Source organism: Eucyclogobius newberryi, unplaced genomic scaffold, assembly GCF_026437365.1.
Source record: "Eucyclogobius newberryi isolate DKJ021-1_F unplaced genomic scaffold, fEucNew1.0.hap1 SCAF_22, whole genome shotgun sequence".
NCBI classification, from domain to species: domain Eukaryota; kingdom Metazoa; phylum Chordata; class Actinopteri; order Gobiiformes; family Gobiidae; genus Eucyclogobius; species Eucyclogobius newberryi.
In genome coordinates this window covers 7,185,842-7,202,631 of record NW_027315857.1, presented here as the reverse complement: position 1 = coordinate 7,202,631, position 16,790 = coordinate 7,185,842, and the positions used below count along the sequence as shown (strand labels likewise).

Here is a 16,790-nt window from a genome sequence, read left to right as displayed (position 1 = left end):
GCAGAGGAAGGATTCTGTGCGCTAAATGCTCTGGTGGAACGTGTCTAAATGCGCTAGCAATTGTACAGGATACAAATAGGGGTGGACAATTTATTGGAATTTAGTGATATTGTGAATGAATATCGTCCTGAGTCGAAATTTATATCCCTAGCCCGAGATACTAAGATTTTACTCAGTAGTACTTAAAACTGAGTAAGATGTTGTTTAAAATAAATGAATGAATGAATATTATACTTGTTGCATAAATAAAAATAGTTAAGTTAAGGGCCAGTACCTGACGTTTTCTTTTTTCGCAGGAAAACACACTTTACATCATGCAACAGATAATATTGTGAATGAATATCGTGAAATGCCATAAAAATCGCTCATGGTTCTGATTATCAAAAAAAAAAAATGAAATATATATCCCCAGCCATAGATACTAAGATTTTACTCAGTAGGACTTAAAACTGTTGAATAAAAATAAAAATAGGGCCAGTACCAGACTTTCCAGTTCAGGAAAACGCACTTTACATCATGCAGCGTAACATAGTTCTGCAGGTTTGAAAAAAGACATTTATGGATTTCTATCATCTAAAGCTTTACAGTTTAATACTAAATATACAAAAAAGCACAACATGTCTCTTTTGTCAAGTTGTAGTCACAAGTTTGAAATGGCATGTGACATGAAGTTTAAGGTAAATAGGAATAAAATAGTAAGGAAGTGGGTTGATGGATTCTTCTTTGCGTTGTTTACTATGCTTTAACTTGTATATGACAATTAGATCTAAATGATACATATGATTTTCTAAAAAGGTTGTCAACATAAAGTAATCTAGGATGAATGCTCATACATATAATTTTACAGGAATCACATCATCATGTTAATAAAAACAAGAAAACATTCATCACACTTGAGCAAGTCAAATTAAAAGTGGTGTTGTGTTGAAGGTTATTTAGAATTCAACAGAGATGAAGTTTTAAATGTATAATGCAATAGCTGTGATAATATTTTATTTTTCTTGCAAGTGGACCAACCTTGATACTCTTTTTGTTTTGATTTAGTTTTTTTTTTTAGTCCTGACAATCTACACTTCAGATATATTCATATTCAAGAGCATGCAAATGAGACTTTAGTAAAAAACTAATCTAACACCTTTTCAAATCACTTTCTAATGTGTTTTTTGTTGTTGTTGAAGGTCTATTCTGACAGGAATTTTCCCTCCCACTTCTGGCACTGCGCTCATCAACGGCTACGACATTCTCAGTGACATGGACACCATCCGGAAATACTTGGGAATGTGCCCTCAACACAATGTTCTCTTCAACGAGTGAGTTCTTTCTTCTAGTCCAGACTTAATGTCACGATGAGGTGGGCCCACTCGTTGGCCCTCGGACCTTCTACAACATCTTAATTTATTAATCTGATAAAAGGAAAGCTGTAACCCACTTAATTTCCGTCAATTCAAACATTCTGGGATGAATCAGGCTCAATTTTTTTATTACAAATCAGCAAATAAAAAATACCCTTAAATCCAAAAACTATAGGACTTTTTAACTGATTCCGCCTTGAATTTAATACTTAATTACAAGCCCCTAAAATATTTTTTTTGTCAAATTAGGTTCAGTTTTGAAAGAGGAATTGTCAAAACCCAACAAATGCCCAAGCAACTTGATACCAGCTATACTGCTCTTTCTATTATCAGAATTTAAAATCTGATATTCCTCTGTGCAGATCCTCTTAATCTAACTCATAATTAGAGTTAATTAGGCATCAGAGGCCAACTGAACTACAGAGGGTCAGCTTCACAAAGAGCCCAGCCAATGCTTTGTGCTCCAAAGGGCTCAGTGGGACTCCAGCTGCTTGTCTCTATGGAGATGTTATTGCTTTGCCTGAATTTTAGTGTATTGTATAGTGTATGTTGCAAAGTCTAGGACAACGTATTTGCAATCATTTATCCAACTTTCATTTTTACAATCAATGTGCTTTATTTTCTGCAGGTATTTTTAATCTTAAAAAGAAGATAAGAATACATGTTAAATAGATGTGTTTATTGTCACATTGTGTAAGGCAAAGAAATAACCTTTACACATTTTATCAATATTTTCCTTTCCTATTTCCCCACTTAAAGCTGTTAGTGATTCACGCATGTTTGAGTACTCTCTTTTCTCCTTCAATCAAAACGCCGTAGTTCTCACCAACCCCCCATTCACGCCCACTGCTCTTTACCTGCTCTGTTTTTGTTTATTTTTTCTTGATTGTTGATACACATACACACTACTACTGCTACTGTGATCTGCAGCTCTCTATAGTTGGGGTCAGCATGGTCCAACAGTGGGGCACTTTATTGGTGGTGATGATGATGCTCGTGGTGTTGTATCATAAACGGAGAGGCGTTAATCATACAGTAGTTTAAAATATCCAAAAATTCAAATAATGATCCAACAGTGTCATAGATTGTAACTATAAACTGGCCAAAACAGGTCTTTTTGAAGAGAACAAAACAAAACAAATCACTTTTGAGTTTAATACTGAGGTTTGGGTGTCTGCTTATGTTCACCATCATCACATCATTATCCTCTTCTTGTTTCACCTTTGCTCACCCACTCCATAGGAAAGATTCATTGCAGCGCCATTTGAAACTATTTTATTCCACCTCAACGTTCCCTGCATTTCTCTCCCTCCCCAAACTGATTACCTGCAACTCGACACTAGTCCTACATCATAATTATATCCAAGCACCTGCAAATTACATCCATTAATATTAATTCCCAGACAGTGAAGGCATCCGAATTAGGTAGGGTTAAAGACAGTGACCTCCAGGAAAAATATGAGGGGGAAATAACGATTAAAAAATGCAAAAAATAATTTAAAAAAAAAAAAAAAGGTTGTCGTGTTGATCTTTTCTTCTTAATTTTTTAAAAAAATCCATTAGAAAAATATTTACTGTAAATCTTTGCTGGTAAATGAGTCATAGAGTCAAAAAGTATCCAAAATTCAAAACAAATGTATGTAAAAAGGTAAAAATGTCATCAGTAATTTTGGAGTATTCCAGTAACAATAATTTTAAGATATATTTTAGTTAATTTTGGTGAATTATCAGACAAATATGACTTTGAAAGGACTGTAAAGAAATCACTGTTGTTTGAAAGATTACTACATATGTTTGTTTCATTTTTACCTTTTAACCAGCAAATATTTGCAGCATTTTGAAATATTGAGGTTTTCTTTTTATCATTAACAATATACATGTGTTTTATATTTTGTGCATCTTCAACTACTGCACAAATAATGCACAATTGTATCCACCTCTACATCCACATTTATCTAATCACGTGTTCAATGGAAAGCACTGCGAATCAAGATGCTAATATAGAGTTATTTTCTCATAAACCTTCCTAATCGTGTCCATTTCCCATTCCAGACTAACAGTGGAGGAGCACATTTACTTCTACGGACGAATGAAGGGACGAAGCAAGGATGAGGTGAAGGTGGAAATGGAGCAGATGATCAATGACGTCGGGTTACCACACAAGAAGAAGGATCTGGCTAAAAACTTGTCTGGTATGTTTTGGAACGATTGGACAGCGGGAGAAATGTTTGTGCCAAGTCAAAGGAATAGGCAAAAGTTAACTGTAAAATGACATGAGAAGAGATTTTTGTATATTTAACACATTTTAAAAATGTTTTACTTGAATCTTAATTTTATACTGTATGCATTTTACACAACACTTGATCAATTACTAAATGTTACAAGTGGCCATCTAGCTGTATATACGTGTTTATAATCCTCCTTTTGCTTCCCTTCTCTCTTCATTTTCAGATCTGTAACGCCACCTTTCGTTAATACACCTGCGTTGTCGATGCCCAAACAAATGCATTTTGTTCTTACTTACATTTCACAGTGCTCTTACACAGATTATTGCCTACATGGCCGTAAAGAGCAGAATTCACTTCCGCGCAAACATCTTGTGAGTCATTTTCTGTGAGCCATGAGCTTGATAAATTATCCCCAGTCATTGGTTGCTTGTGAGCAAAATCACTGAATTATGACTTTCAAGGTTGATCTATGCCGACATTTCCACTACATTAGCTGTACATCGGCTGCATCCTGAAGAGCCTGTGATGCGACTAAAATCACCCCTGTAATACATCCATTGTGTGCTATCAATCATTTTACATCACAAACTATAAAACATGGCCATACATTTATAGGATAATTGCTTCTGAATATCACCACTCTATTAAAGGCACACTATGTAACTTTTCTGATGGGGGGGACCAGCCTGAAAAGTGAATTTTCAATTTCAGAAAGAATGCTTTTCGAGCAATAAGAACAACCTTCAGAAGACACTTATTTTGCAAAATTGAATTTTTGAGCTTTCAACTTTGTTATAACATTGTTCCCTTACCAATAACAAACCTTGAGCTGTATTTAGTTTCATTCACGCTTGTTTGGTGAAATCTGTTTAGTATGTCCTCTCGTCTCATCATCACAACATTCATTTAAGCATTTCTCGCATCCATAAAAACTATGTGCTTATATTAGCATGTCAGGGGCTAAGCTAGCTTTTGTTTATGTCCCAATGGTAATTCCCTCTGCTGCCAGTGGATGGAATTTCTTTGGGAAAAAAGGGAAAACATTTAATAGGGCTATCAATATTTGTTTACCACTACCGTATATTCCGGAGTATAAGTCGCACCAGCCAAAAAATGCATAATAGAGATGAAAAAAACATAATTAAGTTGCACTGGAGAATGAAATGCGGTTGCAAGTGTGAAAATAACAAATAATATCACATATAAGTTGCTCCGGAGTATAAGTATATAAGTATAAATATAAGTGTAAGTTGCACCTTTTTTCATAGTTTTGGCCGGGATACTCCGGAGCGACTTATATGTGATATTATATGGTCCGGAAAATATGGTATTTTTAGTTATAAGTAGGCTGTATTATGATTATTTGTATTGGAGTAAAATTTCCCTTTACACTTCACACTCCATTCCGTGCATTTCCTGTTTGATTTAGACGATTTCTCGGTCCAAAATGTCTCCCTGAACCTCTCCAGCCCGTGTGTCATCGTCGCCCTTGCACTGCCTCAACAGTAGCAGCGACAGTCTCTCCTCCTTGTGCTTTTGGCTGATACAGATATTACTCGATATTTTTGGCTGATTCCAATTACTCAATGATGTGAATATAGGCTGATACCGATACTGCAGTGATATATCAATGCATCCCTAATTCTAAAACCAAAGACTCTCAAGACAACACAAACAAAAATCCATACTATGTGTCCTTTTAGTAAATTTTGACAATAGTCTGGTGGAACTTTTAAGACCAGACGAGCTGCTTTGAATGTGTCACCAACACTAAATCAGACAATGTTTTCCAGGTGGGATGCAGAGGAAGCTCTCAGTGGCCATAGCGTTTGTTGGCGGCTCCAAAATAGTCATCTTGGACGAACCGACAGCTGGAGTGGACCCGTATGCAAGGAGAGGAATTTGGGATCTGCTGCTGAAGTATAAACAAGGTACAAAGTGATGTTGAAACAGACCACGGTATACGCTGAATAGCTGTTAAAACAATATAGGGTTTTTGTTTTGTAGACCAGTGAAAAAAGCAACTTATGTGGCTATGACATGGTGTTTGTCAGCAATGTAATCAGGACAGCTGTTTTCATCGTGGGTCTGCTGAAAAATGAGAAGAGTCATTGTTTTTTATTGCAATTTAATTATTGAGCTGGGAATCTGAAGCTTCCTCCTACTAATGTTCGCTAACTTGGCAATGACATTACACAGATAATTGCTTTGTTGCCTTTTGCCAAAACAATATCAGTGCAAAATTATTCAATCGTGCCATGTTTGCGAATATTAAAAACTCAAACAGGCCCCAACTTTAGGAACTAGGGATTTACTTGGTCCCATAGTAGTTACCGTAATATTTCAATGTTGGATCCAGCAATTTTGCATAAACCTGTATGACAAGAGTCTCTACTATTGATGTGTATTGTAGGACTTGACTTGAGTAAAGAAGTTCTTGATTGAGTAAAGACGTGCCCTGTATTATAGTTAATTTTTCTGCAAAATATTTATGCACACTTTAGAATTTAAAATAAGCCTATGTTTACAAGGTCATTGCAGTAGCCAGCTTTGTCGACCCATAACTTTTTTAGGAAGATGAATTCTCGTGATTTTTATGATCTTGAGAATCCATCTTGTTTGGTTTGTGCTGATCCGTTCAGCCAGTGGTTTAACGGGCTAATCCCATGGCATTTAGGGCTCACAATCAGAGAGCAGCATTGTCAACACAACCAAACCAAACATGGGCGGCGCCAACGGCCGTACTTACTTACTTTTGAGGAGAAATACGGATGATTTTGTTTTTGAAAAATGTGCTCACAATGGCACTTTGTACATTTGTGGATGAGAAAGAGGACTTTTCTGAACACTGAATTTAACCCAATTTAGATTTTTCTGCCTCTTCCACTGTTGTGACGCTTCGACAAATCAGCGTGAAGTATTTTTTTAACCGCCCGACGGCTTTCAGCAAGAGACTTTCACTAACTCACTCCATGTGTTCTCCTTTCTGCTGATGTGCATATAAATCTGGATAATTCTTTTTTTTTTAAATGATAAAAACATTGGTCAACTAAAACACCATGGACTGCGAATACAGTCTATCTTTTATCCTTGAACAGCTTGCAGTGGCAGCTATAGCTTTTAATTTGATCACATCCCCTGTCGCTTCATGACACTGTAGACCTCCATGGTGACTGTTTGTTTTAAACAAGACTTGCAAATGCTAGCAACACAGACTTTGAGTCTAAATCTTTAATCTGCATTGAGTGACACTTTGCCTTGGCTGCGTCATTAGCTTCTTGCAGTCTAATCAAGTCCTTTCACGGCGACTGGGAGCTGCAGATAACTTGCTTATAATGAGAACACCCACATTGTGCTGCTTGAATGACTAGTGTTTTGAGCCTCTCCGCGTGCATTTGTACCACAGTGTTAGCGAGGTTTGTCATTAGGCGAGAGAAAGAAAAGCCAGTGGATTTTTATGAAGGGCTAGGCTTCTTATGGTTAGTCAGAAGCAATTAAATAAGCTGGATTCAAGCGCAAGTCGGGGCGGCTAGACTGGCATAAGTGGGTGTTGTTTTGATTCACTTATGCATTTGGCTGCTGTTCAGTTGTGCACAAGGTAAGAAGAACTGAAGAACTGTACATCGATCGTAATGATGAAAGTTGACGTGGACATATTGGATGAATTAATGCAAGTATAGTGTCCTAGACTTTGCAGCCTTGTTTGATTTTATACAATACGCAATATTAATGAAAGAATATTACTGACTGGAAAAAAAGCTTTTCAAACCTGGCTAGTGCTGAACCATCAATTACTAATGTCAGTGGTAGACGGCAATCCATGTTGGTGTATTATATAAAATGGGTAACAATAAAGTCAAAATCAAATAAAAAACATTTATGGAAGGATTTAGGTCCTACATATGTCCGTAGTTTTGTATCTGTGATGTCGGCTTATGTCTGGTTTATTAGTGTCTAGCGTCTGGTTCCAATAGCATAATAATCATGGGAAGTAACAACATTAATATCTCCCAAGTTAGCAATCAAGTTTTAATTAGCAGTTATGAGCCTGAACAATATAAACACGCTCGTTCAAATTGCACTAAATTGCACATAATGGTTCAGTGTATCCCACAAAGACTTAAATCCATCCCTAATACAGTAGAAGAATAGTCCATTCAAATTGTCCTCCTTATACATTTCTGAGTTATTCTTGTAGGATTTTTTTTTTTAATTTTTGAGTCATACATAATGCATAGTTTAGGAAATTACTAATGAATGATTGAGAATAATGAGTTTGAGCCATGCTTGACGTACAAATGGCATGAAACATGTTGACATCTGTTTCAAGTTTCAGCGTTTAAATCTTTTGTAATTTACATGACATTGAAAATAATGCTGATTATTAGTGGGAAGAATATTTCGCAATCTGTTTGATGAAACATGTTTTTGTTCTGGGACATTTAAGTTTTTCATTATAAAATCTCATTTGTTTTCTTGTTTTGACAGCTTCTAACCCCTTCATTCAAAGTTTCCTACACTTCACACAATTATTTATCATCTGTTCAAAGCAGTGAGCCTTTTATTTAAAGACATTATTTCCGGAAATATTGATCTGAAATGACTTAAGCTATTTAGCAGCAGTTAACACAGTTTCTTCAAAGAAAAATAGAAGCATTAAAACTGTCTGTAAATCTACTATCTCTCCTGACTTAATGAACCGTTGTGAAACCCATTTCTATTCGGTAGATTTACAAGGCAAGAAGCTGAATAACAGAAAGCAGATTTTCCGGGCTCCAAAGTGCGACCAATTTACCTCAATGCGCCGCACTTATTTGATATATCACTTAGCTGTAATACACTGCAACTCGCTATAAATCAGAATACCTTTGTGGGCCATCTGCGGTCCAAATAAATTCATTCTACCCCCGACTCAGCTATGATTCACTGTGTTTTGATTAGAATTTCTCCCCCCTGTAAACCACAACAAGTCTCCAGGAAAATCATGAGCTTATTTGTGCACTTCCATAGCGCCAACAAAAGAATACCTTCTCCAAGCTTCCATAACTTAAACTTGACCGGATATTATTTGCGTAGTGTATCGTGAGGCTGCAATACTGGCCAGAAAAGAGATGGCAGAAGTAGTGGGCCAAGAAAAATGGGCAGTCGGACTGCAGTTTAATGACCTCTGAGCTTGTCCTTGTACCTGGGCTAATGTGACCAGTGAGGATACAACATTTAACTACCTCAGTGCAGAAAAGCCAGTGCCAGCAGGAACACCTGACCTTTCGCAGTAAACACTAGATAATGGAAGAGGAAAGCGTAAAAGTACTATTCATTAACAGCTCTAAACTTTTAAAGGCTTATTGATAACTCTTTGTTTTGTCATTTTACTTACAGTAACCTGCCGTGGGTGTCAGTCAATGTCTGTGTCTCTTTAATGCTGACTTCTAGCCCAGCGCTGAACCCATAAGAACTGTCACTTGTTATTGTGAGATCAGTTGTGTCTTCATGCACTTGAAACCTCAACAAAGCGTTTGAATACTGTCAAGTTTCTGCTAACAACAGAACATTTCTCATGGCCTTTACATTATAAAGAAATGTATTTACATGTTATATAAAGTGCTTTGTTGTGAAAAGGTAGGATAATGAAAGGCACAAACTCGGCGCAAACAACAGTGTTGAGCACAACAATGGGTTAATTTTTGTGTATGCATTAAATGATTGGTTCTTACCCTTGGGGTTGCAGGATAAATGTGTTGGTTTGCATGAAGTTGCCAAGTGAATGAGTGCTAGTTCTCAGTGCAGCACAGGGCAGGCTGTCTGCTGTCAAAAACAGTCCAGTTCCTCCACATGAAACACCTACTTATTCTCAAAAGTGTTAATGAAGAAAGTCTGTTCTTGAGTAATGAGCTCCATTCAAGTGCGCTCATGCTTTCTTCCCCTCTCTTCTCTCTTTAGCATTCCTTCAAATGTTGGCAGCCTGAGCCTCACTTACACTCTTCATTCACCATGCATATGTATGTATGTAGCACATTAGTGATAACTTTGTATTGTAAACCATTACTGTGAACAAAAACACCATCCTCCCTGCTCTGCTCCAGTACAAGCTCTCCCAGCACAACGTGCCTGACTGACAGGAACTCCACAGGGCTGTGTACTTTCTCCTCTGCTCTTCTCCCTGTACAAAAAACTGCTTCACCTCCAGCCACGACACCACCCTCATCGGGCTTCTGGGCTTCGGGAGTCTGTCTACAGGAGGGAGGTGGACCGGCTGGTGTCCTGGTCCAGTGGTAACAACCTGGATTTCAATACTCAGAAGACAGTGGAGATGATCGTGGACTTCAAGAAAGCCACTGCCCCCCCTCACTATCACAGACTCCTCCATCACCATCGAAGACTCCCTCCGCTTTCTTGGCACCGCCATCACCCAGGACCTCAAGTGGGTGCTCACCATCAGCTCCCTCATCAAGAAGGCCCAGCAGAAGATGTACTTCCTGTGACAGCTGAGGAAAGCCAAGCTGCCAGTGCAGATGATGGCGCAGTTCTACACGGCCATCATTGAGTCCATCCTCACCTCCTCCATCACCGTGTGGTACGCTGGAGCCACAGCCAGGGACAAACAGAGACTACAGTGCGTTGTGTGCTCTGCTGAGAAGGTGATAGGCTGCAGACTTCCATCTCTGCAGGACCTGTCCTGACCTCTCCAGGGCTCTGGGACGAACAGGTCGGATCACAGCCGACCCTTCTCACCCTGGACATGGACTATTTGAGCCACTCCCCTCAGGCAGGAGGCTACGGTCCATCATGACCAGAACCTCCCGCCGAAAGAACAGTTTCTCCCCCTCTGCCATTGGGCTCATGAACACTTCCTAAACACCTGTATCTTTAACAAATTGAATCACTCACTGCACTGGGTACTTTCTGCACTACATATGTACATGTATGTACTGTTACATCCCCATCTTCTTCTCTCTACTTCTTCTGTCTTGTTCATTTTATCTGTATATTAATGTGTATTGTACGTGTTGTCCCCCCCTGTCTGTAAATACCCCCCCTTTTTTTATTATGTTCAGCGTCTTTGGGTCACTGAAAAGCGCTATATAAATAAAAGTTATTATTATTATTATTATATGTAAATTCAACTATAAATTGTGTGTACATATTAAGCATCAGATTTAAATTGTTTTTCTTTTTAGCTTTATATAAGTTGTTTTATCATTGTTCATTGTTTTATGTTGCACTGAATCACCAAAGCAAGTTCCAATGTTTGTGAATTCTGTTCATTAGCAATGGCAATACACTTTTTATGATTCTGATTCTGAAAATACTTGCAATTAAATTACAGGTATTAACAAATTACTCAATGAATTACTTGCATTAACAACGTCAATGCTTAGGAAGAGAATGCAATCTTCCTCTGGAAGGACACAGCATAAACAAGGTGCATAAACACATAAACAATGTGCTAAAAGTGAATCCCCACAAAGCATATTTGATCAATGTAAACAATATTTAAATACAGTAATCCCAAAGCAGTGTAACTAAGTAACTACACAGTGGTGTTGATTTTATAAGATTTACTACCAAGTGATCTGAATGAATAATGCAAAGCACTTTGAGTATCTTTGAATTGTGCTATATTACAAAACAACACATTACCTTTTCTCCCTGACTGTTCATTTGCATTTGACCATATTAACACTGTGATAGTTTGAAGATGCCACTATTTTTCAGACTTGTAAGCAGGTCTCTTCATTTTTACCTATTTTGTGTGTTGGTACATGTCTAGATAAAATGTAATTCCTTAATTTTTTTATGCCGCTTGCAAGCAGCCCCAGGGACATGATCGCACTGTGACTCCACCACACATTTTGTCTCTGTTTTATTTTCCATTTGATTTCTGTGCTATGTGTTAATTAATACGTGTTATCTGATCCAGCATGGTATGAAAGGATTAGGCACCTGTGAATAACCTCGCCGATGTGCTTTGTCTTCGAAGCCACTGCTACAATTGTGTTCAGTTTGACGCCTTTCGAATCAAAGCGCCAGCAGCATGGAAATGTCTAGAATATGGTCGCATAAGGAACAATGGAAAGTAGCAGCTCAGAGTTTGGCCTTGATCGTGCTTTTAATTTTGTCCCAGACTCCCGCCCACACAATCCTCTGCTGTTGCTTTGTTGCCATGAGGATTAGAGAGTACAAAACACGCAATGTTTGATAGTGTGGCAGCTTGTTGATGGTAGACAAATCAATCAGAATCAATCTTTGTACTAGTCTGTTTTTTATGTGCTGGTTAACCTTTAAAATGTATAAACAAAATGTTTCTAAACTCCTTAGAGGCCAAAGTATAGTGAGATTTATTTACAGAACCTGGGATTAACCACAGAATATCACAAAATGTGATAGTACTATTACCATTGCGTTTTACATTATGTTTGTTTAACGTACTGTTTAATAAACAGCCAAAAAATCCAATATAGAGAAGAAAAAAACATATAAGTCACACTATAGTATGACTTTCGGTTGCAAGTGTGACAATAACAAATAATATCACATATAAGTTGCTCCGGAGTATAAGTATAAGTATGTCAGTATGAAAATAAGTCGCACCCCGGCCAAAAATATGAAAAAATGTGCGACTTGTAGTCCGGAAAATACGGTAAATATGATCTGGACATGATGGACCTTTTGTCTATAGATATTTTACATACTTTATCACCATACTTTATGTACCATTTTGAGGCTAGAAAACTGTATTTTTCCTTTTCCAAAAAGTGAGCTAGTAACAAAAAAATGTGCTTATTTTCACAATGTTATATTTGGTGTGTTAGAAATATAACGTTTTAAAATTCTAGCCAACAATCCAGGCACAAGGGGTCAGTAAAAAGTAAATTTTATTTGGAAATAAAACAAACAAATATAGAGACGACAGTGCCTCTGTCCTTTCATGTCTGTGAAGCGTTCCCAGTGCACACTCAACTTAGTTTTCTCCAGTTGTGTGTCTGTTGTGTTGCCCATACGCAGCATCATGAGCCATGTGATCAGCTGACCGCCACTCATATTTTCATGAATGTGCATGCACACACTCACACGGCTCTTCTTTGTGATGTCTTTTAAGATAAGATATTCCTTTATTGTTCACACATGGGGAAATTTCATTGTTGCAATGCAGGTAGATACAGAGGAAAAGTTAGATAACTTATTAACTTAACTTTTGGTAAATGTACTATGAGAGTGCTGCACGATGGTGGCAAAGCCAAAGCTGTTCGAGGCTAACAGAGGCTTTACCTGCTACCCAGAGGCAGAAGTGTCTTGTGGATATGAAATTGATCCAGTTTGCCTCATACTGACGCAGGTTGCCAACAGACAGCTCTGTAAATAATTGGTCCAACAGCATTTTTGATCAAATTCCAAACGTCAAAGACATTTTACTTTTTTTCATGAACAAAGCATTGATGGATCTTTTTCCCTACCAGGTCGTACCATAATATTATCCACTCACCACATGGACGAGGCAGACATCTTGGGTGATCGCATTGCCATCATCTCCAATGGAAGAATGCGTTGCTGTGGCTCTTCACTCTTCCTCAAGAAACGGTTTGGAAGCGGCTACTACCTCACGCTGGTCCGAGACGGAGCTGAGAAGATGACCACCCAGCGGACAGGCATGATACAGACTGGAGAGGTACCAAATAGTTCAAGCTTATTTTATTGTATGTTTTGGGGAGAAGATTTGGGGTACGAAGATTTGGTTCCACAATGTAATCTTGCTTAGAAAAAGTGAATACTAACAATGTTTGTGAGAGCTAAGTTGCAGGTAAAGTTTATTCTTTCCGCTTGAAAATCAGATAACCCAGCTTTAATAAAAACATAGTAGTGGCTCAATGGTATAGCATTTGTTCAGTTACTGGAAGCTTAGAGGATCATTCAGCACCTGTAGTGTCCTTGGGCAAGACACTTCTGCCTCCTTGGCAAATTTGGCATAGGTGTAACCTATTCTAACAAAAAACAAACAAAACACATACAATACAAATATATAGTATAATACATGACAAGAGATTATGTAAATGTGAATTATAAAATATTCATGGTTGGGGTTTAGGTCTGGCTTAAATCAACAGAATATAGCACTAATGTTGTGGAGGTCTGCAGTACTGTGTTAAAGCACTACTTTACCAACGAGCTAAACCTTGAATTTTAGCAAAGTAACATTAAATTACTATATTACTGATAGGCAGTGCACTGGAGGGGGATCCATTTTCGCATATTAATGATTTACAGAATAGACATTACTGTTAATTGGGGCATTTAGCTGACACTGTGATTCCAACTTGTTTCCTTCATTGGAGATCGACTTCTTTTGGTTTCCTTTAATAATGCACGAACCCATAGCAGATAGCGGTTAAGTGCGTGCGTGTGGTTTTGTGTTTCGTTGATTAGGGACCCCCGCCTGAGTGTGGGCCTCTATGACTCTCCATCTTGATAACTCTTAAATGAAAACCGTAAACCGATTTTTTTTCACCGCGCAACTGTCTCATCCATATCCTATCATTGGACAGTTGACACAGAGCTTTTCTACTGCGGTGCGCCCGCCCTGTAATGATCCGTGTTTAGCCACCCCCCCAGCATGCGAATTGGCGAACTCCTACGCGTTGGATGGTTTTAATTGTGGCAGGGGAGAGCGGGGTGGGTGAGGGATGGGGGGAGGGAGGGTTCGGTTCTCACTTGGGCTCTCACACACTTCGTTTTAATCAATAGGAGCAAATGAACAAGAAGCGCTAATGCCAGCAGGGCCAGAGCAATTACCATTAGTCTGCTGGCTCTTTGAGGTGAGAGGAGCCATTCGTTTCAGAGGGATAAATAAACACCTTCTTTTAGGGAAGGTGGACGGGCAACCAAAGTGTTATGACTTTGTAATGGAGAGGACCGCAGTTTCAACGCCGGGCAACATTTTATTTCTCTACCATTAAACTTCATGTAACCATAAAAACGACTCCTCACTTTCATCCTATTTTAATTATGGCCTTCTTTATTGTCTAGACAGGAGAAGGACTTTGAACAGATTGTAGCGTCAGGTTAACCACATTATCTGTCATCTCATGCATACAGCTTTATTTAAGGCAATTACATCAAATCTTTTGGACGGCTTCCATTATTTGATTAATGCGACACAGGAGTTGTCAAGGAGGAACTGTTCATCATGGTAAGTGGGAAAGCATTTCTAATCCTATTGTGATTAACAGGAGGAGAAGTGTCCTTTGAGGAGTGGCAGTCCAGATGACGGCATCGGCAGCCAGACCTGGAGAAGAGATGATCCGTCAGGTAACGATGATGATTAAGATTAAGATTAAGTTATAAAGATATAAACAAAAACAACAGATAGAACACAGTTTACATACTGGGTGATACGGCATGAAACAAATAAAAGATCTCACAATGTTTTATTTAATTGTTCAGCCACAATTTTAGATGTTATTATTTTTTTTTCTTATTACACACTTGGCAATGGCTTTTAATATTAATAAGTGCTGTTTTAACAAAAACATTTACATGTTTACCTCCTCAACTCTGCTCCAAAGGTTGCTTTTGCTGCTGAACGAGTGCCTGTAGACCTGTTGGTTATATAGTTTCATCATACAACTGTCAATTTGATACTCTTTGATCACAATTGTATTAATTCCCCAGCCTTTCACACAAGCTAATCATGAAAACCACCCACACCTTTTAGAACCACCATTTGCACATGAAAAAGTCTCTTCACTCTTATAGACTCACTCAGGGGATTACAAAATATCTCTCAATCTTGTGCTCAATCGCAGGTAAACAAGATATTCCTGTTTCATTGCCCGGCGAGCCAGTTTGTCCTGTTTAAATGGATGTTCTTATGGTTAAAACGCTACTATGTTTATTGATGGGATCCCATTAGTGCAGTCAAGCTGTTGCTGTTCTTCCTTGGGTCCATGTCTTCGCAATATTTTCCCACCGATTTCTTCATTCTCATTTGGCATGTCAGAACTGGAATTGCGCAGAAAAAAGGCAAACTAGTTGCAGTTTCAACTTTTTCTTTGCCACTGTTGAACATACTTAAAGTGCATTCTCGAGTTGGACGGTTGAGAGAAGCTGAAATGTGGTGCCTTTTAGAATAGCACATGTTGTCTATTTGCTATCATTTACCACTGGGAAAAACAGTTGTACCAGACCAGAAATGTTTTGAGAATGAAGCCTTTTGATCATCTAACTTTTTATGTATTTGTGTCAACTATCAAATTAAACTGACTGTATTATATTTTATATTTGACCGTCTATATTGTAGATTAAATGAAATATATAATCATATCTACACTAATGACACCGCATCTCTCTTACTTAGAAAATAATTCCGCCTGATGTGTGGCACCAACCCATTTTACTTCTTTTATAGATCCCCAAGTAAGCCGGTGGTTGTTAAGGCAATACCAAAGCCAAGTAATTATGTATGAGAGGGTGGCAATCAATAATGGATGTGGTGAGTTCTGCAACACTGTCCAGATTGATTCACAGTGAGGCCGGGCTTCAGAATAGATGAGACCAAAAGAATTATGTCCACTGATTGGATCTTCTGTTTAAAGGTCAGGCAGGTATGTGCTGATTGCAGCGACTGAAGCTGTAAATGTGCGTGGGACAAAGTGTGCGCAGTGAGCAAACGGGGGCATGCAGCTCATTCACTTATCTCATTATTATTCACATGCCATGTGTTGGTTTTTTGGTGAGTTTAGGCAGCGAGACCAATAAGTGTCCAATTACCAAAAGAATGTCTCTCTGATGTGATGAGATAACAATTTGAAACTCAATATCGATTTCAATACCACAATGTTTAGAGAAAATAATGTCTTCTTTTTTCCTCAAGGCTTTATTTTGACAGGATTGTACAGGGGGAAATAGGGATGACATGCAGTAAATTGTTAGAACTCACAACGCTGCAGTCTGCCCCACATGCCAGGCATATGTGCTGTCTACTCAACCATGAGCGGCAGAGAAAGCCATTTTCATCACAAAATGGAAGTACTTTCTTTAAAGTTGCCAGTTTTGATATTGATCAAGACCTTAAAAAAAACTAGGTCGTTGATACCCCAGATTCCAGAATTCAGTGAAAACTAAGATATTGTTAAACATATGAGCAAATCTGCCTCATTGAGTAAGTCTCTGTCATTTAAAAACTGTAAGATTTTTGGTTAAATGTAGCTAACTG

At 38.2% G+C, this 16,790-nt stretch overlaps 1 protein-coding gene across 1 annotated transcript in view; it reads left to right on the top strand.

Moving 5' to 3' along the window:
• The window catches only part of LOC140371373 (phospholipid-transporting ATPase ABCA1-like), a 207,165-nt gene that overhangs the window by 61,770 nt on the left and 128,605 nt on the right, over window positions 1-16,790 (top strand). The window contains exons 18-22 of the mRNA XM_072458485.1: window positions 1,179-1,310; window positions 3,405-3,544; window positions 5,374-5,511; window positions 13,039-13,247; window positions 14,806-14,884. Of these exons, the coding sequence (XP_072314586.1) occupies window positions 1,179-1,310; window positions 3,405-3,544; window positions 5,374-5,511; window positions 13,039-13,247; window positions 14,806-14,884 (698 nt within the window). The remainder of the gene's footprint in view (window positions 1-1,178; window positions 1,311-3,404; window positions 3,545-5,373; window positions 5,512-13,038; window positions 13,248-14,805; window positions 14,885-16,790) is intronic.